The following is a 24,781-nucleotide window of genomic DNA, read 5'->3' as shown; positions in this document are numbered from 1 at the left end:
TTTCACAATAGTTCCTTAATTGCGGGGACACGGGGTCATCCTGAACCAAACTGTTATTTTTTGCTTCAGAAAAGTTTATTGAGGACAAATTTTGGAGTTCTTGATAGTGATTTTGAAACAGTAGCAATTCTCTTTACGGGAGAAGTCAATTTAGTTTCTCTGGTAGATTGTCTGGGCACTTTGACACCCACCCCCTCAGTAACCACACAATGGCTAGCCCGAGAGGGCTCGGCTTCAGGTCACCCACCTCCCCTGACACCCCTGCTTTCTGGGCTGGCACTTTCAAAGTCATCTTAGTTACTACATCCTGCCAGAGTGTTAAATAATGACAAAGACTCCAGCGTTTCTCCTACCAGGGCTGTTCGTATTCCAAGAGCAGACTCCTGAACGTTGAAAAAGGTTTTCAACTTGCTGGAATAAAACTAATGGTGAAATTTAAGGCCCAAGACAGGACACTAAGAAAAAAAATATTCTGGGACAAAGAAACATTTTTTCCCCCTCTCAAATCATGTCCTTATTGAAACTGCTGTGCACTTGTACATTCAGCGATGACTAGGATAGATTCCATATATGGAAATTCCAGTTTAACACAAACCTATAGAATCTGAAACTTTCTCTCTCCCTCTCTCTCTCTCTCACGCACACACACCCACACAGTCAGTTTAAAGGAGAGGGCAAAGGGATTGGGAAGGGACTGGCTGAGTTCCACCTGTGTCTTTGGAAGGCTGTGACAGCTGTCTTGTGCCGTTAGAACATATGCGTACACAGAGTCTAGCCAGGGCCATTACTACTCGTAGTGATGGTTACTGAAAAGGGAAGGAGGTGAATGTATCAAGCTAGAGGGAATGGCCAGGGGAGGAATCGTTTGCTGTTCTTGTGCATAACACGGTCACCTCCATGTACATTCAGAGGTTTGCTCCTGAGCCTAGTATAGCCATGCACGTCTTTTCCCTCAAGCACTGTGGCCTAGGCAAGGACACTGCTGTAATTTTGCCTCCTCATAACCCAGAAAACCTCAGATGCTGGTTTTAAAGTTCACCAGGCATTTATGACCTGCTATTCTAGGTGGTTTAAAGATGTATAAATAGTGATTAATAGCAACTACTGTTTTTTAAACTATGGAGTTTTTTCTCTTTTAATCTCTAGGATGGCATTTTTATGAATGATAGTGTCAACTCACCCACCTTACTCCAGCCCCTTAGCAGAGCAAGAGGGCCAGCAGGGACACTGGAAGGACAGGAGCATTGGATGGTGAAGGGGCTATGGAGCCCACCCTGCAGTTGGTGCATCCCAGGAGAGAAGACAGGGCCACAGAAATGACTCTGGAAGTAGGATAGGCAACATGCTTATGTATGGAAAGTATTGTAAAAGACAACTTAAGAACACAGTGCCTGATACACATTAAATATTCAGGAGTTATTCCTTGCATTAATGAATGAATGCAGTAATGAATGCCATTGTGTGCTGAGGTCAAGTGTAATCACGCTTTGAGGGATGAAGGTGAAATGAGTGTTTGGATAAGTGAGAGTATGATGTCCCTATTCGTGAGGTTGCATCAGCTTCTCAGCCCTCATGGTCCAAGGGTGGGGGCCTGACCAGGAGAAGCAATGGCGCATTATCCCATCGCTCTAATTTTAGCCAGGCTGTCATCCTCCTGAATTTCTTGGAACTGCTTATGCTGCACCAGCATCCGGCACTGTATCTGGAGGAAATGACTTTTTAACTACAGCATTGTAGTAAGATTCTTTGAACAAACCACAATGAACAATGGTGGCCAGCTTCCTTTATTCTTGGTAACTGTGAGGAAGCACTCCTAAGAAGTTGAAAAGCAGGTGAGTCTGGTGTGAGGCGACCAATTAGAGAAAAAGGATGGACCCACAAGACTGTTTAGGGACTGCCAAGAGGCTCCTTAGAAACAGATACATTCGGGGACTTCATTACATCTGTGGACTCTGGGGATGTCTGGTCCTGGGACTAAAATTAGCAGCTGCACTTTTTGGGGGGCTTCTGTGTAGAGCCTTTCTCTGTCATCGGCTGCTTCTCCCACAGCGGTTTCAGTCAGAGAAGCTTGGAGGTCCCATGAGATGAAGCTGGCTGTGAGTTTTGCTACAGGCCATGGTCAGGAGCACAAGATAGTAGCATTGGCACAGGCCACGGTGGACCGTTTTTCAGTATACAGTTCCAGCAAAATCTGGTATTCTCCCTGCAAGGGGCACAGGTCAAGTATTAGACATGTGACCCACAGTACAATTAATCATTTAACAAATATTTACAGAGAAACTTCTATGTGCTGGGTGATGTTCTGGACATTGAGGATAACCTTAGAACAAAACAAGCCAACCCCTGCGTTGCGGAGCTTCCAGCATCTCTGGGAGAGACAGACCAGCCTTATGATATGTGACTACGTATGGTATGTCAGGTGTTCATGTCATGGAGAAGACTCATGCAGGAAGGGAGTGGATGGAAGCACTGGGTGGGTCAAGGTGGGTGCTGGTCTGCAATTTTGAGCAGGGTGGTGAAAGGAGGCCCTGCTGAGATGACGACGTTTAGGTAAAGACCTGAAGCAGATGCAAGAAGGTGCAGTCCTGCTATGAGCTGGGGTCCCCACCTTAGAGGGGCAGAAGGAGGCGAGTGGGGCTGCAGGGAGAGTGGGGGATGGTGGGGGTGAAGTTAGGGTGACAAAGGAGGCCAGACTCTTAGGACCTCAAAGGCTGTGGTGGGGACTTCAGCTTCCACTCTGAAAGGAAATGGGGTCAGGAGAGGGTGGCCTGCCCTGGCGCCTGTGTCAGTAGGATCCCTCTGGCTGCTTCACTGAAAAGCCCAGGTGGGAGGTGATTGCAGGAATCCGGGTGAGAGATGAAGATGACCTGGATTAGAGGTGGAGGTGAGGGAAGGGTTTGGGTGCTAGAGAAATTTTGAAAGAACAGCCGATAGGATCCGCTGAGGACATGCAAGTGGGTGGAAGAGAAAGAGGTGGGTTAAAGGTGACTCCAGGGCTCCTGGCCTGAGCAACTGGAGGGAGAAAGGGTTGTGTGCTGAGACAGAGAAGACCCGGGGGAGCACAGTTCACCAGCACAAACCCAAAATGCCCCGTCACAGAAAGAATGACTGCCTTTGGGGGTCCTTGCTGGCAGCAACGCTGTGAGGCAGTCTCCCTTCCTTTGCAGTCAGCTTGGCAGAAGCCACCTGGCAGCCAGGTCCTGTGAAGACTGTGGAAGAGCCATGCCAGTTTTGTTTGCTGCCAGCGCCCCAGCCCTGCACCCCAGCAGCCACAGAGCGGTGACGTGTTTGTAGACACTAATCTGGAGAGGAAAATGCTCTGGGGTGGTGGGAGGGTCACAAGCAGAGCAGAGGGACTGTGGCAGAGGAGGCCAGGAGACTGCTGGTACATCTTTGAACTGCCTGTCACCCAAAGGGGGAAGGAGTTTAATCTGTACAAACAAGAGGGAAGGAGTAGGTGAGACCACCGGAGAGAAACTGCATGAGAGGTGGCTTTTGTTAGAAGTGAACAACTTTCTAGCAATGAGCAGAGCTTCCAAAGAGAGTGGAGTCCCCAACCCTGAAATGTATTCAAGAGAGCCAGGCTATGCTCTGGATGGTGCCTGGGGTGTGATTCCATGATTCTAGAAGCTCCCATGAGTCATACTCTTCCAATATTGAGCAGCTGTAATTTTAGAAACAGTGTTAGGAATATAACCAAAGCAGTCCAAATGTTAGAGAATTAATTATGAGTAAAGACCGGCTCAAATTTATATCTCATTGTGTTTCATCCTTCTCCTCCTCCTCATGTACTTTTCTTTAAAATCTCTATGTGCATTTAGGTACACACCTACAAATGTATTGAACACCACATGAATTTTTCATTACTATGTTATGAGCCTAAGAGGAGCTGTTGTATTTGAAGGAAGGGGTTCTAGATTATGAATTACAGATATCACAGACTCTGGTATAAGAGATAAGAGTATTTAGGCAACCATGCCAGGCTGGAGGCAGGTGGAGGTGTGTGCTGGGAGGCCAGGAGGCCAGGGTAGGGAAGGACTGAGTGCAGCTTTTCTGCTGTTGAGGAGGGCACAAGTTTGCAAGTTAGGAATTTGTAGGTGCACCTTTGGCGATACACAGGTCAGGCTGTGCCTATGAGTTGTTGTCCACATGCTTCGGGAGCCTAAAGGATCCCCTAAATTCTCAGTCAGAAAACAGGAGGCATAGACAGAGGACACCAGGGAAGGCTTCAATCTGTGCCAAGGGGTTGGATGAGTTCAGAGGGACATAATACCAAGGCCCTGGAGACTGAGTGCTAAGTGGGAGCATTTTTGGCCACATGGGAACTGCCATTAGCCCAGAGCCCATCCCTGGAGGATTTGGTTGGAGGAGGTGATATGGGGTAGGTCTTTTACAACCAAAAGGCTTTGAATTGTGTCTGTTCCATATTAAGAAAGCAAAGCCTCTGTGCTTTGCGGGCCGTCCACGGCTGACCTGCAGCCAGTGTGGGGAGCCCATTTTGGGATTAAGGCCTCTAGCTCTCTCTGCTGTACACGCGATGCCCTCATACTGGGTAATATCTGCTTAAGTACCATCAGCAGTTGAAGAACTTAGGTTCTGCACTTCCTTCCTGTACTGTAAGGTGATTCAAATAAAGCTTTTTTACACATCTGGTCAACCTTTTTTTTTTTTTTGAGATGGTGTCTTGTTCTGTTGCCCAGGCTGGAGTGCAGTGGTGTAATCTCGGCTCACTGCAACCTCCACCCCCTGGGTTCAAGCGATTCTCAGGCCTCAGCCTCCCGAGTAGCTGGGATTACAGGCATGCACCACCATGACTGGTTAATTTTTGTATTTTTAGTACAGATGGGGTTTCACCATGTTGGCCAGGCTGGTCTTGAACTCCTAACCTCAAGTGATCCATCCGCCTCGGCCTCCGAAAGTGCTGGGGTTACGGGCATGAGGCACTGTGCTTGGCCCCTCAACCTACTTTCAAAGGGGTTTTCTGACTTTAAGAAGTTCTTTTCCGCTCTATCTTATATCAGTTGCTGAGTAACTGGGTTAAAAATAAGCCAACAATGCAAAAGTGAAAGTCAATTGTTAGTGAATTTTAAGTCAGCCTCTAGTCGGGAGGAGGGTCAGAAGGACAATGGGGAAAGAAAAACAATTCAAATAGCAAAGATTTAAAGAAAAATGGAACTCTCTGGGAGAGTTTAGGTACCTCATACTAGAAGTGAAGAGAGGTGTAGTTTTTCTTTCTTGCAAAACTTTTGTATTTTAATGAAAGGCCTGAGGAGAAAACTCTAGAGATTTCCAGAGGGAGAAGCCTGGAGACTCCCCAGCTGCAAGAGCAATGCTAGTGGAAATCCGAGATGGTAGCAAGATGGCACTCTGACATAGGAACGCAGAGGCTGGGAAAGAAAGGAAACAAACCCGGAGGTGAAGCTAAGTTAGAGATTCTTTATGGAGAAAGAGACCTACCTTTTTCTTCAGCCATATACAGGTTTTGGAGAACTGAAAGGATGAGGTTCTATTTAAAGTGGTTACATTTTTACAACTGCACCCCCATGCTTATTGCAGCACTATTCACTACAGCAAAGACATGGAATCAACCTAAGTGTCCATGTATGGATGAATGGATAAAGAAGATGTGGTATATATACACAGTGGAGTACTATACAGCCATAAAAAAGAATAAAATCTTATTTGTGGCAACATGGATGGAACTGGGGGTCATTATCATAAGTGAAATAAGCCAGGAACAAATACAAATATTGTTTATTCTCAATTACCTGTGGGAGCTAAAAAACATGATCACGTGGAGATAGAGAGTGGAAAGATAGATACCAGAGTGGAGAGGGAGGGGAGGAGAGGGAGAGGATAAAGAGAAGTGGATTGAAGGGTACAAACACACAGTTGATAGAAGACATAAATTCAGTGTTTGATAGCCGAGTAGGGTGACTATAGTTAACAAAAACGTATTCAGTGATGGACATCCTAAATAGCCTGACTTGATCACTACATATTATATACACATAATCAAATCTCACAGGTACTAAATACATCAGCATGTGTTTTTAAAAGATCACATTTTTATGATCCTTTCCATATTATTCCATAAGATTCTCTGAGGGCCTGTAATGCCAGCACTTTGGGAGGCTGAGGCAGGTGGATCAGAAGGTCAGGACTTCGGACCAGCCTGGCCTATATGGTGAAACTCTGTTTCTACTAAGAATCCAAAAATTAGCTGGGTGTGGTGGTGCGTGCCTATAGTCCCAGCTACTCGGGAGGCTGAGGTGGAAGAGTAGCTTGAATCCGGGAGGCGGAGATTGCAGTGAGCTGAGATCATGCCCCTGCACTCCAGCCTGGGAGACAGAACGAGACTCCGTCTCAAAAAAAAAAAAAAAAAAAAAAAAAAAAAAAAAAAAACAAAATTATCTGAGGGGTAGCGTATTGAACATTTATTGCTTATAGCAGAGTGATGTAAATTGAGCCATTTAATAATGTCACATTATCTTGAACAGAAAGGAATTAGTGGAAAATTCTACTCTGAGCTGTGAGCTTTGCCAGCAAATGCTAAGGATATGGGCATTTTATTGACTTAGTGGCAGCTCATGAGTAACAGTGAAAGGACAGTAACCAGGGGACCTTCACGCCTCCGTGGCTTGTGCATCTTCCTTTCTCTGAACTGCCAGCCTCCTGAGCATGGTCCCAGCACATGCGTGGTGCCGCCCACACAGCCCAGCAGCACTGCCATATGGAACCCCACAAATGCCACGATCCTGCTGGACAAGACGCCGGCATCCCTCTCAGTGGGAGGTTTGTACTCGGAGGATTCCCTAAGGTTCACCGACATGTAAAATATTAAATGCCAAAATGACAAAGTCAGCGTGTCAAGAAATTTCAAGTGCCCACGGTGAAGCAGCAGTTTTATGAAGAAAGGGTTTTTGCAGGGATGGCCTATGGATAAGTTTTAAATTGTTTAACTCCTCCTCTTCTTTCTTGGTTTCTCCTCCTTTCCCTCCCCCTTTTTCTAGACTTCTTCAAGAAACAAACTACTTAATACAAAAATTAAGTAATATCTTACCTGAGGAATAGTAAATTCAGGATTATTGACAGGCCCAGCATAGTAAATCTGCTCTGAAAAAATATATAAAGCATACATGATGTTATTCAATCATTTAAAAAAATGATTTATTTGTATGTTCTGTGGTCACACAGAAGTGTGACAATTGTTGGCACCAAAATAAGAGCAGCTATTGCTAGAAATGTTTTCATTCCCTGATCTACACCTCATCTACATTCATTCACTTATTCATTCATGCCACAAATATTGGTCAGGCACCTTCCATGTGGCAGGCCCTGGGGATCCTGGGATGGAAAAAAAGAAGTCTCTGTCCATGCATTGCTTATATTCTGTTATGGTTTGGCTATGTCCCCACTCAAATCTCATCTTGAGTTGTAGTTTCCATAATTCCTGTGTGTCATGGGAGGGACCCAGTGGGAGGTAACTGAATCATGGGAGTGGGTTTTCCCGTGTCGTTCTTGTGACAGTGAATAAGTCCCATGAGATCTGATGGTTTTTTAAAGGGCAGTTCCCCTGCACAGGTCCTCTTGCCTGCTGCCATAGAAGATGTGCCTTTGCTCCTCCTTTGCCTTCCACCATGATTGTGAGGCCTTCCCAGCCCTCTGGAACTGTGAGTCCATTAAACCTCTTTTTCTTTATAAATTACCCAGTCTTGGGTGTTTCGTCATAACAGTATGAAAATGAACTAATGTATATTCTACTGAGGAGAATGATGATACAGAAATAACTAAACAAGACAATATCCAGATTGTAACAAGTGCTGGAAAGAGACACCAAGTAATATGAGAGAGGCAGGAGGGTGTGGTGGGGAAGGGGCCAGGCCGGATCCAGGTTGCACAGGGTTAAGTCCCAGGATTAGTTGACTATGGACAGTTGTTATCTCTTTGGGCTCAGTTTCCTTGTTTTTTTTTTTTTTTTTTTTTCAAGATGGGTAAGGTAATGACAATAAGAGTACCTGCTTCCTAGGGTGGTAGGGAATTAAAAGAGGTAATCAATAAAAAGCACTAATAACAACACCCGGGAAGCACTCCATGAATACTCGCTAATGCCAGGAACTGGGAGGCACCATGTTCCACGGGGTGGCAGGTCATGGAGGCATCTATAAGGAGGTAGTATTTGAGCCGAGTCCTGAAGGAGCAGAATGGGCCAAGCATTTAAAGAGTTGGGGGAAGATCATCTCAGAATAACAAAGTAAGGACAGAGGCCTTGATGTGGAAAAGAGTTTAGGAAATTGGAAGGACAGAGGGAGATGAGTCTGCTGAAGCACAGTGAACAAGAGGAACTGTGTTGAGAAGAACTTGGAAAGATTAAGGGGTGACATATTTCAGGACCTGCAGGAAATGGTAGGGAGTTCAGATTTCATTCCAGAGGCAGTGGAAAATGTGTTAAAAGTCATGTCAAAATAGCTAATTTATGTTTTGCGGAGATATTCTGCTGTGTAAAGAATGCAAAGAAGAGGCCAAGTGTGAAGGCTCTTCTGTGGCCAAGGTAAATGATGGATTGGTGAAGGGTGGTGGAGGTGGAGGTAGAGAACATGAATGAGATAATATTTGTGTTGGCTGATAGCACCCACCGATGAGTGGGTATAGAGAGTGGGGACCAGGAAGGTTTTGGTTTGAGCATCTGGATAGATGGGGGTGCCATTTATTGAGATTAGAGAAGCCTGATGAGGCAGAGTGTGTGTGTGTGTGTGTGTGTGTGTGTGTGTGTGTGTGTGTGTGTGTGAGGATTGAAGAGCTCTAATTCTGGGAGATGGTTAATAAGGATCCTTGGAAGCAGTTGGCTATACAAGTCTGGAATTTTAGGGAAAAGGTAGGAATGGAGCTATGAATACTGGAGTTATTAACATGTGGTGATTAAGCCATGGGACAGGATGAGATGCCCCCCTCACCCCAAAGAGATAGAATTAATCAACAGAGGAGAGGACAGGACCTCCTGAGGCCCTCCAACATGCAGAGGTTGGGTTGAGGAGAAGCCAGCCAAGGAGACTAAGAAGAGATGGTCACTGGAGTGAGAGGTTAGCCAGAGGGTGAAGGAGCAAGGAAGCCAGCAGATGAATGTTTTTCAAACAGGAGGGTATTGCCAGCCATGCAGAATGCTGCTGCTGAGAGTTTGAGTGAGACGAGAACAGAACTGTGCAGTGGATTTGGCAACATGGAGGTCATTTGGTGACCTTGACAAGAACACTGGAGAGATGAGTACAGATGCCTGAATGGGGTGGACTGAAGAGATATAAGGAGATGAGGAAGTAAGAGTTTTGTTATGAGAGGAAGCAAAAGCAAAACAAACAAAAAAAAAAACAAAAAAGGATAACTGAAGGAGAGTGTGGTATTAAGAGTGGTTTGTTTCTTTGTTCAAGATGGGAGATACTGTACCATATTTGTTTTTCCAAGGGAATAATCTTGTAGAAAGAGAGATTGAAGCTGCAGAAGAGGGAATAACTGAAGACACGAAGGGTTTAAGAAGGTGGAAACGAACGCTATTAACACTCCCTCCTGCATTTGAGAGAAGCATGAAAATTACTCCCACAATTGCAGGAGTGAAAACAGAGCAGAATGAGTTCAGGTGTAGATATGTTTGTAGATGGGCCAGTAAACCAACAGTGGGGCTCTTGTCTGATCACTTTGGTTTTTGCAGTGAAGTCCACAGACTTGTAGGGGGCACTAGATGGCGAAGGCCTGTGCTGTGTTGAGCAGCAAAAGGAGGAATACAATATTCGTGGACAGTGGGGAAGAAATTTACTTGAGAAATATAGTAAGATTTCTAGGCAGTGTTGAGTGCTTTTTTTGAGGTTTGTGGCCATAAATTTAAAGATACTCCAGTCAGCCCAGATGTATATTTTCTTAGAGACATTCAGTAGCTCCAGTGCTACTGAAGGTCAGTGGTTGGGGTGGAGTTTCACTGGACAAGAATGAAAAGGAGAGAAAGTCAAGGCTGTTGGGTTAGATGCAAGGAAAAGATTATAATAATAGACCATAGAATCTAAGGTGGGTAAGGAAGAAAGTGAAGGCAGAAGGGAGTTGTTAACGGTGATAGTGGGGGAGTGAATTGAATGGAGTTTCTATTATTGCAGTCAAGGTGCTAGAATTGGTGAGCTGGCAGTATATGAGGAAGCCACATGGCAGAGGGCTTGACATTTAGATTTCAGAAATGGTGCATTTTTACAAGCTCTAAGATATCCAGGGTTGACATGAGACATGGTGGTTGAGGTGTAAAGATGGAAATGGTTGTTGGAAGTAAGGGGGTGAAAAAACTGAGACATTATGGTGCTTGGTGGGCTATCCACATCAGTATTGAAGTCAGCAAGAAGGATGACTCCTTGCCCAGCCCCTCAGTGATTACTGCCTCCCCTGTGATTCCCCAGCACTGCAAACAAGCATCGTGGCTAAGAGCACATGTCCAGCGGTCAGACTATCTGGGCTTGAATCTGAGTTCTTTTTTCATTAATTGGTCAAGTTACTTAACCTGTCTGAGCAGTACATGTAGGCACTGTAACTAATATGTGGTTACATATAGAGGGTTCAGAGGGACAGCCTGCCCGGGATTCATTTGTCATGCTGGTGCTTTGCCCAGCCTGAGGACGCACCCCTTGCATTGCAGTCTATGCTAATCGTGCCCCTAACAGATATGCACTGCAGTGGTTCAGCTACTGGAACATGATTTCTTTTTTGGAAGTTATCTTTTTCCCAGTAGATACTCTAGTCTAACCCAAGCCAAGACAATCAGAGCAGAGAGACAAAGAGACCCCTTCTCAATCTGTTCTGGCAAGAGAAGTGTTCACTGCAACTCACCAGTCTCTAGAGCTGCCTACTTTCTGCCTGGTGTTCCAGCTTTCTTGCTAATTCTGTGACTCCTAAATGTCCTTTCAAGAAATTCCCTTTGCTTTTGTTGGCTGGATTGGGTGTCTTCTGTTTGCAACTCAAGGATGTGGCTGCTACAGCCATGAACAAGCCAAGAGCACTCCTGCTGGCTGTCAGGGTTTGGACACAGTGTGGCTCAGGAGCACAGTCCAAGAACAAGGACTGGTGTGCCATCCCTGTCTGATCTGGCTGGGCTCCCTTGGGCATGTTTCATACCTGCTTTATGCTTCTACAAATTGCTGTATGGTGGCACAGTACAAATGACTTGACCTAGGAAACAGACAGACTTGGGTTTGAGACCCAGCTCTCTGACTCACTAGCTAAGTGATGTTGGGCAATTTGCTCAGCCATCCTGTAACTCAGTTTTTGCACTTGCAAAATAGAAATAGCAATGCCTCCCCATAGGGCATTGAGAGGACTAGAGAACTTGTGTGTAAAGTTGCTGAGCAGAATGTGGTCCCAAGGAAGGGTAGAAATGGCAGTTAGTTATTAACTGTATTATTATTCACCCAGGTGTGAAAAGGAGTAACAGAATGGACGTTCATTTGGTAGAAGCTGAAATATGCAATGAGACTAGGTTTTCTAGCTTCTTACTTGAGCCAGTGTATGTAACTGCTAAGTTCTGTCTGTGCTTTTTTTTTTAAAAAAACTTTTGTTTTAAAAAATGGACGAGTATGATTCTTTGAAGAACAACACTCTAATGATACCTAAAATTTTGTTGTGCTTATTTAATGCCCCCAGGTTTGCTCATTTGTGTTCTTCACCATTAAGAGGTCCCTCACTTGGCTGAGAGGTTTTCATTAAATTGGTCTCTTACAGTTTACAGTTTCTGTTGGAGCTTTTTGGGGAGCTCATGAAGTTCTTGAGATAACTGCAAGTAACTCATGAAATTGTCTCTTTTTTTAACCTGATAAAACAATACCTAAAATTAAATTTTCACTCCATCCTTTCTCAGATCTTCTCCAATTCTGAGATTCCTTTAATTAACATTCTCACACTCCAGGACTAGAAAAAGATCCCCAGTATATTTGCACCCACTTCTTCCATTTCTTTCATGTGCAATCTTTATCAGTTTTTAATGTGCAGTGGATTAAAGAAACTCACCTCCCTGGTTCTGAATACTTGATGTCATTTCTGAGTATCAGCTTTTTTTTTTTTTTGACCCAGATCTTTGGGTGATTGTCATTGAGTGTCTTTTTGAAGAGAAAATTGGTTTATAAATTGTGGAAATAAAAGGTCCCAAGGGTTTTGGGTGACATCAACTTGATATGAGGGCCTGTGTCTTTTTTTTTTTTTTTGAAACAGGGTCTGGCTCTGTCACCCAGGTTGTGCAATCTTGGTTCATTGCAACCTCCACCTTCCATGTTCCAGTGATCCTCCCATTCTCCCACCTCAGCCTCCTGAGTAGCTGAGACTACAGGTGTATGCCACCACACCCGCCTAGTTTTTTGTAGAGATGAAGTTTTGTCATGTTGTCCAGGCTGGTCTCCAACTCCTGAGCTCAAGTGATTCACCCACCTTGGCCTCCCAAAGTGCTAGGATTATAGCCGTGAGCCACTGCACCTGTCTGGTCCTGTGTCTTGGTCTGCCTCTTTTTGTTCTCAATAACCAGCACAGATGCAGCCTGCTGACTGCATGAACTCTTTTAGGCGACCCTCTCCCCATTTCCTAACCCTTTCGAGGATCTTACTGGAATTCCTGCCAATTTCCCAAATTTATTATAAAATGTCATTAATACTTAAGCATTTTCAGGGCACTTAACAGTATAAAAATACTCAAAATAATTATGATGACTAGGCCAATTAGCATATCAAGAACAAATATTTTTGTTTAAAAAATCATTCATTCATTTACCTAGCATTTTGTGTTCCTTTCCCACCTGCTTAGGGCAGGGTAGAGGGGAGGCAGTGTCCTTTTTTGCTCCAGTTATATTGAGAAATGATTGACAAATAAAAATTACATATATTTAAGTTGTATAATGTGGTTAACATATCCTCACATAGTCACCTTTCGTGTGTATGTTTGTGTGTGCATGTGTGTGTGCCTGCATGTGTGTGTATGCGTGCATTTGTGCGTGAATGTATGTGCATTTTTGTGTGTGTGCATGCTTATGTGTGTACATGTGTGCTTGTGTGTGTAGTGAGAACACTTGAGAGCTACTCTGCTAGTAACGTACAATACATGGTGATCAACAGTAGTCACTGTGCTGTACGTTAGGTCTCTAGAACTTACTCATCTTCTAACTGCAAGTTTGCACTCTTTGACCACCATCTCCTCTTTTCCCGTACTCCTTAGACTCTGCCAACCACTCATCTGCTCGGTTACTGTGAGTCTGACTTTTATTTTTGGATTCCACATGTAAGTAAGATCATGCAATATTTGTCTGCCTTATTTCATTTAGCATAATGTCCTCCAGGTATGTCCACGTTGTTGCAAATGGCAGAATTTCTTTCTTTTTTAAGGCTGAATCATATTCCATTGTGTGTATAGACCACATTTTCTTTATCCATTCATCTGTCACTGTTGTTTTCACATCTTGGCTACTGCGAATAATTCTGGGGGAAATTCCCACTCTTGGTGGGAATGTAAATTCGTACAGCCACTATGGAAAACAGTGTGGAGATTCCTCAAAAAATTAAAAATAGAACTCCCATATGATTCAGCAGTCCCACTTCTGGGTATATATATATATCCAAAGGAGATGAAATCAGTTTCTGGAAGGGATACCTGCACACAGGGAGGCAGTGTCAACCTGGGAGGATGCAGCCCTCCCTCTCCCCTCCAGGTGAGGGCAAGAGCAAGGTGGGAGGGAGCTCAGAGTCTGTGATGGCATCTGGCGTGTGGAGGACCAAGCTGAGGGGCTAGAGGATGAAGAGGAAGGTGGGGAGGATGTTCCAGACCAACCAAGAGCATTGTCTCTGGAGGAGCGGGGAGGGAGTGCATGGCTTTATTCTAGTGAGCTCTTGATTCCTCTCCCTGTCTCTGGGTATTTCCCAAGAGACCCAAATCTGGAAGATGGAGAAGGCCCAGGCACTGATCCTCATCATGTTCCCTCTGATCTGTAGCTTTGCTTTCTTCAGTCTCTCTGACCCTTGAGGATGTAGTTCTTACTGTTCCCTTAAGACTTGGAGTTGGTAGGTTAGGGCTCTCATTTAAGGTAATAATAAACTTGCCTGGGGTAGGGACAGATAAGAGTGTCCACTGCCTTTAGGTCGAATATCACTGTAGCTAGATCCCAGTAGGCCCTAAAGGCTGGAGATTTCTTCAGGTTTCCATGGAGTCCGGGCATTGTGGGTAGGTAAGCTCCAGGCTAGGCCAGGCCTAATTGTAACTTCTTAGTATTATTTTTCAGCGTGTCCTAATTTGGCAGCTCCTCAAGCTCCCAGGCCATTCAACTCTTATCCTCTGAGCCTCTGAGTCCTTTGTGTCTCTCCTGGAGGGGTCCTTCCGGGACTCTCAGTGCTGCAGGCTTGGCTGCTCCGTTTCAGAGGGGGTTCTGCCGGTCCTCCACATGCAGTTGCACAACATGTGCCTGGCTCAGGGTTGAATGGGATCAGAAATCCAGCTGTGCCCTATTGGGTCAGGGCCTGCAGCCCAGGACTGGGCTGGGTCTCACCAGCATATGCTTTTAGTGGTCTGGGCCACATCCTCTCAGCCCCTGGTGGAATCCCGGCTGCTGGACCGGGCATCAGCAGGGCCTCTGACACTACTCTGTGTCAAGGGGCTGCCCCTCTGCATGCTTTCCTGCTTCAGAGAAGCCCATGCAGGGCAACTGGGAAGTGCAGAGATGCGAACTCCTGAAGGCTCCTGACCCTGAGAAAGACAATTCTGAGGCACTCGCTGTGGTTCCCCAGGGGTTGCTGAGGGATGGAGCCCTAGTTCCCTGTGCTGGTCATCAGCTCCCTGATGCATCTCTTACTGGCTTTCTCCATCACCCTTGCTTCCTGGCATCACGGCCCAGTGTACTACCCACCCCCAAGTCCTTGAACCTGGCCTTACTTGGGGGTACCCCAAACTAAGAACACTTCCTGGCAGAAGGTTCCCCTTTTTCTAATGTATACCAAGGCTATGGATGAGCTAGTGGGAGCCCTAGCCACCTGGCTGCTGATACATTTGCACCTGTTTCTTGTGATGGAACCACCTAATTCAGAAATGATACCCGAATGCCCTGGAACCTGTTCCTTGACTTTCATGCCAAAGACCAGGAAGGAGAATTTTCATGTCCTGGACTATCTCCTTGAATTCTGTGCATCTCACACTCTAGGAGAAGACAGGAGCTGAGTGACAGGGACAGGAGGTGAAGACCTCAGCTGTGCTCCAAGGGGGAGGAACAGAGCATGCGAGGAAGCCTGTGAGTTTTAGTAAAGAGGGACTGGAGGAAGGAGGAGAGGGGCACAGTCAATCTCGTCTTTGTTTTCTTCATTCAGTTGGATAGAGAGTTACTGTCCCTGATTAGTGCACAAGTGTCCAATAGTGCACAAGTGGAATAATCTATAATAAATCAAGTTAACTCTAATAAAGTGGATTTGAAAACTTTGGGACTCTTTGGCAAGTCAAGTGACCTTTTATTGGAGGATTATTTCTGTTGCTCCATAATTAGAGCTTGCTCAACTTGATTTCTAAATGTTTCTTGGGGATGTCCAGCATTTGGTCTCACCCCACTGGCTGTGTGAAGGTTCAGCATGTTCTGGGAATAGTTGCTGTCGTGTTTTTGGAGTCACAACGGTACTTTAGAATTTATAACTGTATAATTTGAGTTTGGATGACTTTTTCTAGACATGAGTTATCTTAGTTTTGCTTCCAGCTAACTCTGCTTTGATATCTTTCCCCATCCATTCAACGAGGCATGTGAGATTTTATTTTATGGCCTTTCACTACCTAGAGAAAGTTAATGTTATTTACAACTTGAAAACATTCACTGTGTACTTATAATGAATCATTTATAAAATTAGAATTTTTCCTGGGTTTCTTCACTCATGGTCCTCTCCTTAGGCCTCCGCAGTGATTCAGAGATGTGCTCATTATCTCTACCCTCCTTTTCTTTTCTTTCTTTTTTTTTTTTTTTTTTTTTTTGAGAGAAATCTCACTCTGTTGTCCAGGGCTGGAGTGCGATGGTGTGATCATAGCTCACCACAGCCTTAAATTCCTGGGCTCAAGTGATCCTCCTGCCTCAGCCTCCCAAGTAGCTGGGACTACACCACCATGCCCAGCTAATTTTTAAATTTTTTTAGAGACGAGGATCTTCCTATGTTGCCCAGGCTGGTCTCAAACTCCCAGCTTCAAGAGATCCTCCCTGCCTCAGCCTCTGTAGCTGCTGGGATTACAGGGATAGCCACTGCACCCGGCTATCCCTGCCCTTTCCTGCCTTTAAAAATTTTTTTTTTCCAGAGATGGAGTTTCTTTCTCTGTGTTGCCCAGGCTGATCTGGAGTTCCTGAGCTCAAGCAATCTGTGCCCCTCGGCTTCCCAAAGTGCTGGGGTTACAGGTGTGAGCCGCCATACTTATCCCTAGTAGAAGCTGGTTCTCTCTCCATGACAAACATGATGACAGACTCCTTGCCATCTTACCATCTTTCTCTGCCAAGAATGGGCATAATACATGGGCCGTCATTGACTGCTAGCCAAATCATTTCTCCTGTGGTTAGAGGGCATGCAGGTGGTGGCTTTATGGGGGAAAGGTGACAATAATGGCCTGATAAAGCAAGCCCTTGAGAGCAATGATACAATCTCCTAGTAGAAAGACTCATCTCTTGCCTCAGCCTCAGATCTGTGAGCAAGTGCATTTGAGAACTGTGAAGTTCTCAGAGTTGTTGGACTTCTATGAAAGCATTTTCATGGAAAACCTATGGAGTTTGAGTTTTTGCCATAGTAGACACAGTTTTGGGCCTTTTCACACGGCACGCAGAGGTCAGCAAGGCATGCTGGTTTTCCAGATGGGAGTTGTGCAGGCTAGTAATGCCCCCCCAAAGAGGTCCAAGCCATAATTCCCAGAAACTGTGAATATGTTACCTTATATGGCAACAGGAACTCTGCAGATGTGACTAAATTAAGGATTTTGAGATGGGGAGACTATCCTGTGTGGCCCAGGGGGGCCCAAATGTAATTACAGAGGTCCTTATAAGAGCGAGGTAGGAAGTCAGAAGAAGGAGAAGGCCAGGTGGAGATGGAAGCAGAGAGTAGAGTGATGTCACTAAGGGCCAAGGAATGCAGCAGCCTCTAGAAACTGAAAAAGGCGAGAAAGCCGGCTCTCCCTGGGCCTCCAGAAGAAACACAGTTCTATGATACTTTGACGCTAGCTTTCTGATATCCAGACTGTAAGAGAATCAATTGATGGTGTTGTCAATGGCGACGTTAATGGTGATTTGTTACAGCAGCTATAGAAAGTTCATACAGTGCTCTTGGATTAAGAAAGGAGGGACTGGCCGGGCGCAGTGGCTCAAGCCTGTAATCCCAGCACTTTGGGAGGCCGAGACGGGCGGATCACGAGGTCAGGAGATGGAGACCATCCTGGCTAACATGGTGAAACCCCGTCTCTACTAAAACTACAAAAAACTAGCCGGGCGAGGTGGCGGCGCCTGTAGTCCCAGCTACCCGGGAGGCTGAGGCAGGAGAATGGCGTGAACCCGGAAGGCGGAGCTTGCAGTGAGCTGAGATCTGGCCACAGCACTCCAGCCTGGGTGACAGAGCGAGACTCTGTCTCAAAAAAAATAAAATAAAATAAAAATAAAAATAAATAAATTTAAAAAAAAAGAAAGGAGGGACAAGGTGATGAGCCTGAGAAGGGACAAAGGTGATGGTTTGTTTGTATTTGTGCTCTCCACAAAGGGCCCTTCAGAACTATGACACAGATGTAACCTAGGATTTGAGCAGAAGAGAAAGTATTTGGGTTTAGGGCTAGGCAAGAGAGTAGAATTTCTAACCTGAACTCACAGATGAGCTCAGGATGGACTGTTAAAAATACTTCAGAGCAGTATAGATACTACCAGGTCAGATCTGTGCAATAGAACATTCCACAAAGATGGGAATGTTCTGTGTCTACACCATCAGTAGATCTGCACTATAGTAGCCACCAGGCATGTGTGGCTATTAGGAGCTTGAAATATGTCTGGTAGGACTGGTGCACTGAATTTTTAATTTAACTTAAATGTAAATTCTTTAAATAGCCACATATGACTTGTGGCTGTCATATTGGACAGTGCAATTCCAGATCAGCACTGGCTAAGAGAAATATAATGTGAACCATATATGCAACATAAAATTTTCTAGTAACTACACACAAAAAAGGAAAAAGAAATAGGTGAAATTAATTTAGTAATATATTTTGTTTAACCCACTTATTAAAAATATTACCATTTCAGCATGGAACCAATATAAAGAGTCTTAATGAGATATTTACATTATTTTTTTCATATTTTGTATCAAGTCTTCAAAATCCGGTATGTATTCTGTACATTTCACTTTGGACTGGCCATGCTCCTAGTACGTAATGGCTGCAGGGGCCAGTAGCTACCGTCTGGATGGTGCCGGTGCCGACTATTTAGTCACTGATAAGGAAGTGGGGTCTAGCCAGGGAAATGACTTGCTTTCAGCAGCATTCCTTCTGCAAGGCCTGTTTTTCTGCTGTCCAGGTTCCCCCTCTGAGAGATAAATAACTTTCAGCAGCAAAGCAAAAGAATTTAAGCATTTTTGTCCCACCTACCAACCAATTCCTAAATTTTGTGGATAAATACTTTATACAACATTCAAAATACAACTTATACATTGGTGGGCTGATTAGATTCCTAGAAATGGAAATGAAGTAGATGATGATGGAAGCAAGGAGAAGAAATTGACTTGATCCTCCAAAACCTGGGCAACCCTGGGAGAGAGTAATGCTGCTGGACAGCTAAGAAAACAGCCATCACAGAGGGCTGCGTTTCTCACACTGGGGTGGGAATCCGGGTTCTTGCACATCAGGGCTCTTGGGATGTCTAGTTTCTTAAAATGCAAATACCAGCGGCTCTGGGATCCGATTGTGTGACATGGGGGAGCCGTGAGTTGGCCTTCTTAATTAGCTTCCTAAACGATTGTTACATCAAAGTATGTCACTGAGCTGGATTTATGAAATTCCATAAGGGTCAAGGATTTGTCAAGAAGCTTGTCTTAGAAAATTAAAAGTGTTTCTGGTCCTAGGTCATCCTTAGTCATAGTATGCTGGGCTCAAGGAACATAAAGATTGACTGATGTTGAAGTACAATTGCAGTACAGTTGGCTCATTTACAAACGTGCTTGAGTTTGAGGATGGGGAGAAAGCACCCAGGGCTCTAGAATTCCTTAAAAACCAATATGCTTCCTTTCATTTCATTTAGCAAGAAAAAAGTGCTCTTTTGCTTAGTCATTACTGGTGCCCTCTGTAGAGTGGCTACTGCTTTTAGTTCTGTTTTGTTTTTTTTTTTTTCTTTGCAGTTTGAGGGTAGGAGTTCTGCTAATACAATAAGTAAACCATTGTTTTTGGTGATTCTGCATGAATTTGCTGCAGCAGCAGCTGCCTGGTAATCACAAGCAGGAAATCTACCATTGAAGTCTGGAGACAAGGAATAATACGTGAAAAGAAGAAAGGAACGAAGGGGAGATGATGGTGCTTCAAATTTCCAATTCCATGAGAGATGCAAATGACGATCTCTCCCCACAGGGACAAGAGGGCCAGGGAAACTTCCCCTTGTTCAACCATCAGAAAATATGCAGGCTTGGACCAAAGGCATCTTCTTGCTACCTGTAAGGAAAAAGGTCTTAAACTTCTAAGCCTCAATGACTCCACTGCCTCTTCATGCGCCTTGTTAAAATGCAGACTTCTAATCTGAGATGGATGATGACTTGAGGGGCTCAGAGCCCTTGCTGGAGAAATCTGTCATCAGCTGCACAAAGTTGCTGCCATTATTGAATGCTTGCTGTGTGCAGAACACCATTCTATGGGCTTTATGTGTATTATCCCATGTTATCCTTATGACTGTCCCATGAGGTCACTTGTATTTTCTCTATTGTACAGATGAGGAAACTGAGGCTCAGAGAGATTAAGTTACTTGTCTGAGGTCACATAAATGGTAAGTGGCAGTGAAGATTTAGCTCTGTATAGGTCTGGCTTCAAATCTTGTGCGTAACCACCAGGCTAGTGGTTCTCAAAGTGTGGTCCCTGGGCCAGCATCATCAGCCTCACCTGGGGACTTGTAAGAAATGCAGATTCTCAGACTCCTCACCTGATGTGTGGAACTGGAAACCCTGGGGCTAGGTCAAGCAACTGTGATTGAAGTTGGGCTCCAGGTGATGCCGATGCCTGCTGAAGGTTGAGAACCACTGGACTGGGCGAAGGTCCCTGCTCTCCAGCAGCAGCGCTGCAGTCTGATGAGTCAGGGGACAGGAAATGCTTCCAGAATAATATTGGTTTTGGTAACATGCTGCCTGCAGCTGCAAAATGACAGTGGGGATAATAATGGCAGGAGAAATAGTGCAATTTTTCAGGTCACAGAAAGTCAGCACTCCCTCCACGGGTCTATAGATCCGTCCACGAGAAGAGGAGCCAAGACACATGAGTTCCCATCTCAGCCACTTTGTCACTGGGGATACTGGCAGCGGTTGAAGGACAGGACCAGAAGCTAGGGCTGGGGGAGGTTGGGAAGGAAGTGTGGGGATGGAAAGCCTGCAGCTTGTGAAGGAGCAGGAAGTCTAAAATGGCCCAGAAATCAAAGGTAAGCAAACAAGTATAACATAGGTGATACCCTAGAAAACATGTACAATAGACTATAGTCCCCCTTATCTGCAGTTTAACTTTCTGCAGTTTCAGTTACCTGTGGTCAATTGTGGCCTGAAAATATTAAGGTATTTTGAGAGAGAGAGAGAAAGAGAGACAGAGAGAAAGAGAGAAAGAGGGACCATACTCACATATTTTTTATTACAGTAAATTGTTATAACTGTTCTATTTTATTAGTTGTTATTGTTAATTTCTAACTATGGCTAATTTATAAATTGAATTTTATCATAGGTATATGTATGTGTGGGGAAAATAGTAAATATAGGATTTGGTATTGTTCATGGCTTGGGGGTCTTGCACTTGGGGGTCTTGCACTTATTCATGCACTGGGGGTCTTGGAACATGTCCCTATCAGGTAAGAGGGGACTACTGTATTTTAAAATTTAGGCTTCTGTTAAGCTGCTTATTCCCCTTCTGTTATAGCCTAAATCAATACCTGAATTCCTGGGGCTTGCATTTGTTAATGTATGTGTAGTGAACATGAAACAGCTGAATCATGAAGCCCATGGTAGTGCGGCCATGGCTGGGGGCACGCTTTATAGAGGTTGTCAGCTCATTAGCATAGATTAATTTCTTCAAGGTAGCACCTGCTGGGAAGGTGGTTTAGCCCTGTCTTCTACTCCAGCAGTGCAGGGGGTAAGGCATTTTGCAGAAAGCATTTGTGGATTTTTTCCAAATCTAGGCAGTAAACAGATTGCATTCCCAGCACTCCCCCCAAATTCCCTTCATTTCCCAGATCTGTGGAAAGGAGCACATTGAAACAGAAATAGAGGAGGCCATAGACCTCTAACTGATGGAATCTGACTACTGATCTAGATATTATTGTTAAGACAGAATTTTGAATTGATACAGACAGTGAGATTGAGAAGGCCCTGCAATGAATGATCCTGGGAGGATCACCAGGTCCAAGTGTTCAGCATGAACCAGGACCAGCAGAGAAACATTTAATTAGGGAAGGTAATGAAAAGGAAGGGAGGATGGGTAGCCATGAGCACCCACTCTGGTTACACCTTTGACTTACTTGTATATGTAAAATCAGTGAGTATTATAATAGAATCTCTTAGCTCTGTCAGAAAAACATCTGCCTTATGGGCAATATTATGCCAGACTTTAAATACTGTTCTCAGGGGATCTACTCTGTTTTACATTGAAATTCATCTAATTATAATGTGTTTCTCACTTTGGTCAAACAGTAGGAAAGCTCAGATTTACACAAAAGATAAACCAAGAACCAGTTATTTTCTCAACTAGAGGATTCTTCAGATTGCAAAAGATGTCATCATAATATTTCTTTTAATTGCAAGCTTTAAATATTAATGCATTTAAAATCAAGTTTAAACCTGATTATTTTCTCTAGCTTGCATATTGCACACAGGGAGGTACGTTTATCTGTTGAATGTGTTTCATAATGGATTTTGCTCATACTGAGAAGTGGCCTGTGCAGGCATGGATGCACCATGAATCAGCAGTTCTTGTGGTCACCATTGTCTTCTGCACCTCTCTGGGATCCTGACATGAATAAGGCATCATTAAGTCCTCTTAGCTTTTCATTGGTTGGACTACATCAATCACAGCTTTCAAGGTCTCAAAGAAGATTCCTTGACCTACAGATACTCTAATTTATAATCATACACACCCAGTGTATACACACATGCACACACACACACACAATTTGTGTATCTAACTCACCTAAGTCTTTATTTTAATTTCAGCTGATTTTGGCAGTAGGTTGTGTACAACTGATATCTGCAAGTCAATCTGTGAATCAATATACAAATTATTTTTGAAAGAGTATTACTCACTTGGTGCTATGGAACCAAGGCCACTTTGCCTGGGTTGACCTACCCTGGTCAGAACTCACAGAGGTTTGGCCAGAACCAGGTTTGACAGTTGACATGTCTCTTATTATCAAGTGTGAAAATCATGTGTTCCCGGGACACACTGGGGCGAACAACACACACTGGGGTGTGTTGGAGGGTGGGGGATGGGAGGAGGGAGAGCATCAGGAAAAACAGCTAATAGACGTTGGGCTTAATACCTAGGCGTTATCATGGGATGATCCGTGCAGTTATTCACTACGGCACATGTTTAACCATGTAACAAACCTGCACATCCTGCACATGTACCCCTGAACTTAAAACAGAAGTTGGAAATAATATAAAACAACTTTTAAAAAGAAAGAAAATCATGTGTTCATTCTATTTACTTTATGGTTTTAATCCGAGTCTTGACCCAAATCTCCAGGTTCACTTCCAGTTGAGAACCTCACGTCTCTGTGGCCCTACACAATATATTCTTGATGGTCCAAACATGAGCCACCTTTAGGTCATTTCTCCCCACTTTTTATTTGGGTGGAGCTTGTGGAGCAAGCATGAAATGTTGCTTCTACTTCCCAGGGTGATACCTGAGTTTCAGGCACCACAGTACATCTTACAATCAAATTTTGGCTCTATTTAACGTATCATTTTATTCTCATCTTCCTGATGTGGGATATTCTAGGAAACTGCTTGAACAAAATGAACCTCGTTGAAAGTGGACATCAGGATGTGTTGAGCGCTTGATGAATCAGAGACTGAAAGAGACTGGAGGGAACTTGACTCGATTCCAAGTTAGACAGGGCTGTGGGTGTCTCATGTGTGGCGCTGGTGAGTGCTGACAAGCCCAGACTTTGGGAAAAGTCCTTATGTCAGACAATTGTGGGCTAGGGTGACAGATCACACTTTGACGGATGTCAGGTTCCCTTGAAGGGAGTAGACATTCCTAAGATTATGTATTCTGGGTGGAAGTCAAGCCAGTGGCATAAAATAAAAATTTTAGAGGCTGACCTTAGATCAAAGGAGGAAAACAAAACAGAACAGAACAGCATAGCCATGAAAGACTTGTTCAGTTACTGGTCAGGAAATTCTGGGATCCTGAGCAGGTTGGCAGTGTGCGACGTTATGGACTGGCTGCTCCTCTGGCTCTACGTTGAGCCAGTTTGAATCTGAATCCTCACCTCTGGCCTGTTTCTATGACAGACCTACCCGAGTTTCTCAATCAGCCCTGCAGTTTTCACAAAATGCTCCTACTTCTGCCTCAAGGTCCCTCAGGTAGGGGAGGAAGCCCAGGGACTCAGTGCTGTGATTCCTAATGCATCAGACACGTTGCATATCTTATTTAGTCTCCGCTGTTACCCAATCATGAATCAACCACTCTCATTTGATAGATGCAGTAATTGAGAAACAGAGAAATGAAATGGCCCTCCAGACTGTCCCTGGCAGCTGTGGGGAGGGAAGGAGACCTCCAGGCCCACTCTCTGGCTTTTTCCTAAGGTGCCCTTCCTCCTGCCAGCTGCCACTCTGCCCAGTCTTTCTGTTAAGTCCCCTTTGCCCCAAATCTAATTTGTTGGCACAGGCCTTATAAAGCAGAGTCAAAGCACAGGTGCAGCATTACCCTTCGTGTCCTGGATCTGAATGTATGCTGCAGCTCAAGTCAAGTGTCCACCGAGTGACAGCCCACGCGTACCTGTGCTCAGTAACTCTGGCGAAGAGCCCTGGATTCTGACAGCTTCTAGCAGTGGTTCACAAAATTTAGTGTGCCACAGAACTACTTAGAGCAGGATCGGTCGGTCAAAAGAAGAAGATTTCACCACATGTAAGAATTAAATGAAATTTAAATTTCAGTGTCCATAAATAAGTTAAACAAAGCCAAATCAATCATAAAATACATGCAGCAGATATAGACATACCTCACTTCATGTAATCTGGGCACACAGCCATGCCCACTCATTTTCATATTATCTCTGCAAGGGCAGAGTTGAGCGATTGCCACAGGGACCATATGGTCTGTAAAACCTAAAATGTTTACTATCCTTCCCTTTCCAGAAACAAGTTTGCCAACACGTGGTCCAAAGGGCTTGTTAAAATACAGATCACTAAGCCCCAACCCCAGGGCTTCTGATTCAGTAAGTCTGGGTAGGGACCAAAAATTTGCCATTTCTAATAATGTCCTAGATGATGCTGATGCTGCTGGTCTGAGGACCACACTTTGAGAACCCCTGCCTTATCATAATGGCTGGTTATGCCCAAAGAAGATC

At 44.5% G+C, this 24,781-nt stretch overlaps 1 protein-coding gene across 6 annotated transcripts in view; it reads right to left on the bottom strand.

The window, feature by feature from the left end:
* Nucleotides 1-1,767: 1,767 nt before the first annotated feature.
* The window catches only part of LY86 (lymphocyte antigen 86), a 63,266-nt gene continuing 40,252 nt past the window's right edge, over nt 1,768-24,781 (bottom strand). The window contains exons 4-7 of one of the 6 annotated variants that reach the window (XM_017884151.1): nt 24,211-24,294; nt 20,156-20,363; nt 7,064-7,116; nt 1,769-2,203 (exon numbers count right to left, since the gene is read on the bottom strand). In XM_017884151.1, the coding sequence (XP_017739640.1) occupies nt 7,086-7,116; nt 20,156-20,363; nt 24,211-24,294 (323 nt within the window). In that variant the 3' untranslated portion in view covers nt 1,769-2,203; nt 7,064-7,085. Of the gene's footprint in view, nt 2,204-7,063; nt 7,117-18,238; nt 19,675-20,155; nt 20,364-24,210; nt 24,295-24,781 lie in introns of those variants that run through there. The other 5 variants (XM_017884152.1, XM_017884155.1, XM_017884154.1 and 2 more) reach the window with 5 other exon arrangements.

The sequence above is a fragment of the Rhinopithecus bieti genome, unplaced genomic scaffold, assembly GCF_001698545.2.
Source record: "Rhinopithecus bieti isolate Rb0 unplaced genomic scaffold, ASM169854v2 scaffold_14232, whole genome shotgun sequence".
In the NCBI taxonomy this organism is placed as follows: domain Eukaryota; kingdom Metazoa; phylum Chordata; class Mammalia; order Primates; family Cercopithecidae; genus Rhinopithecus; species Rhinopithecus bieti.
This window is presented reverse-complemented; position numbering and strand designations above follow the sequence as displayed.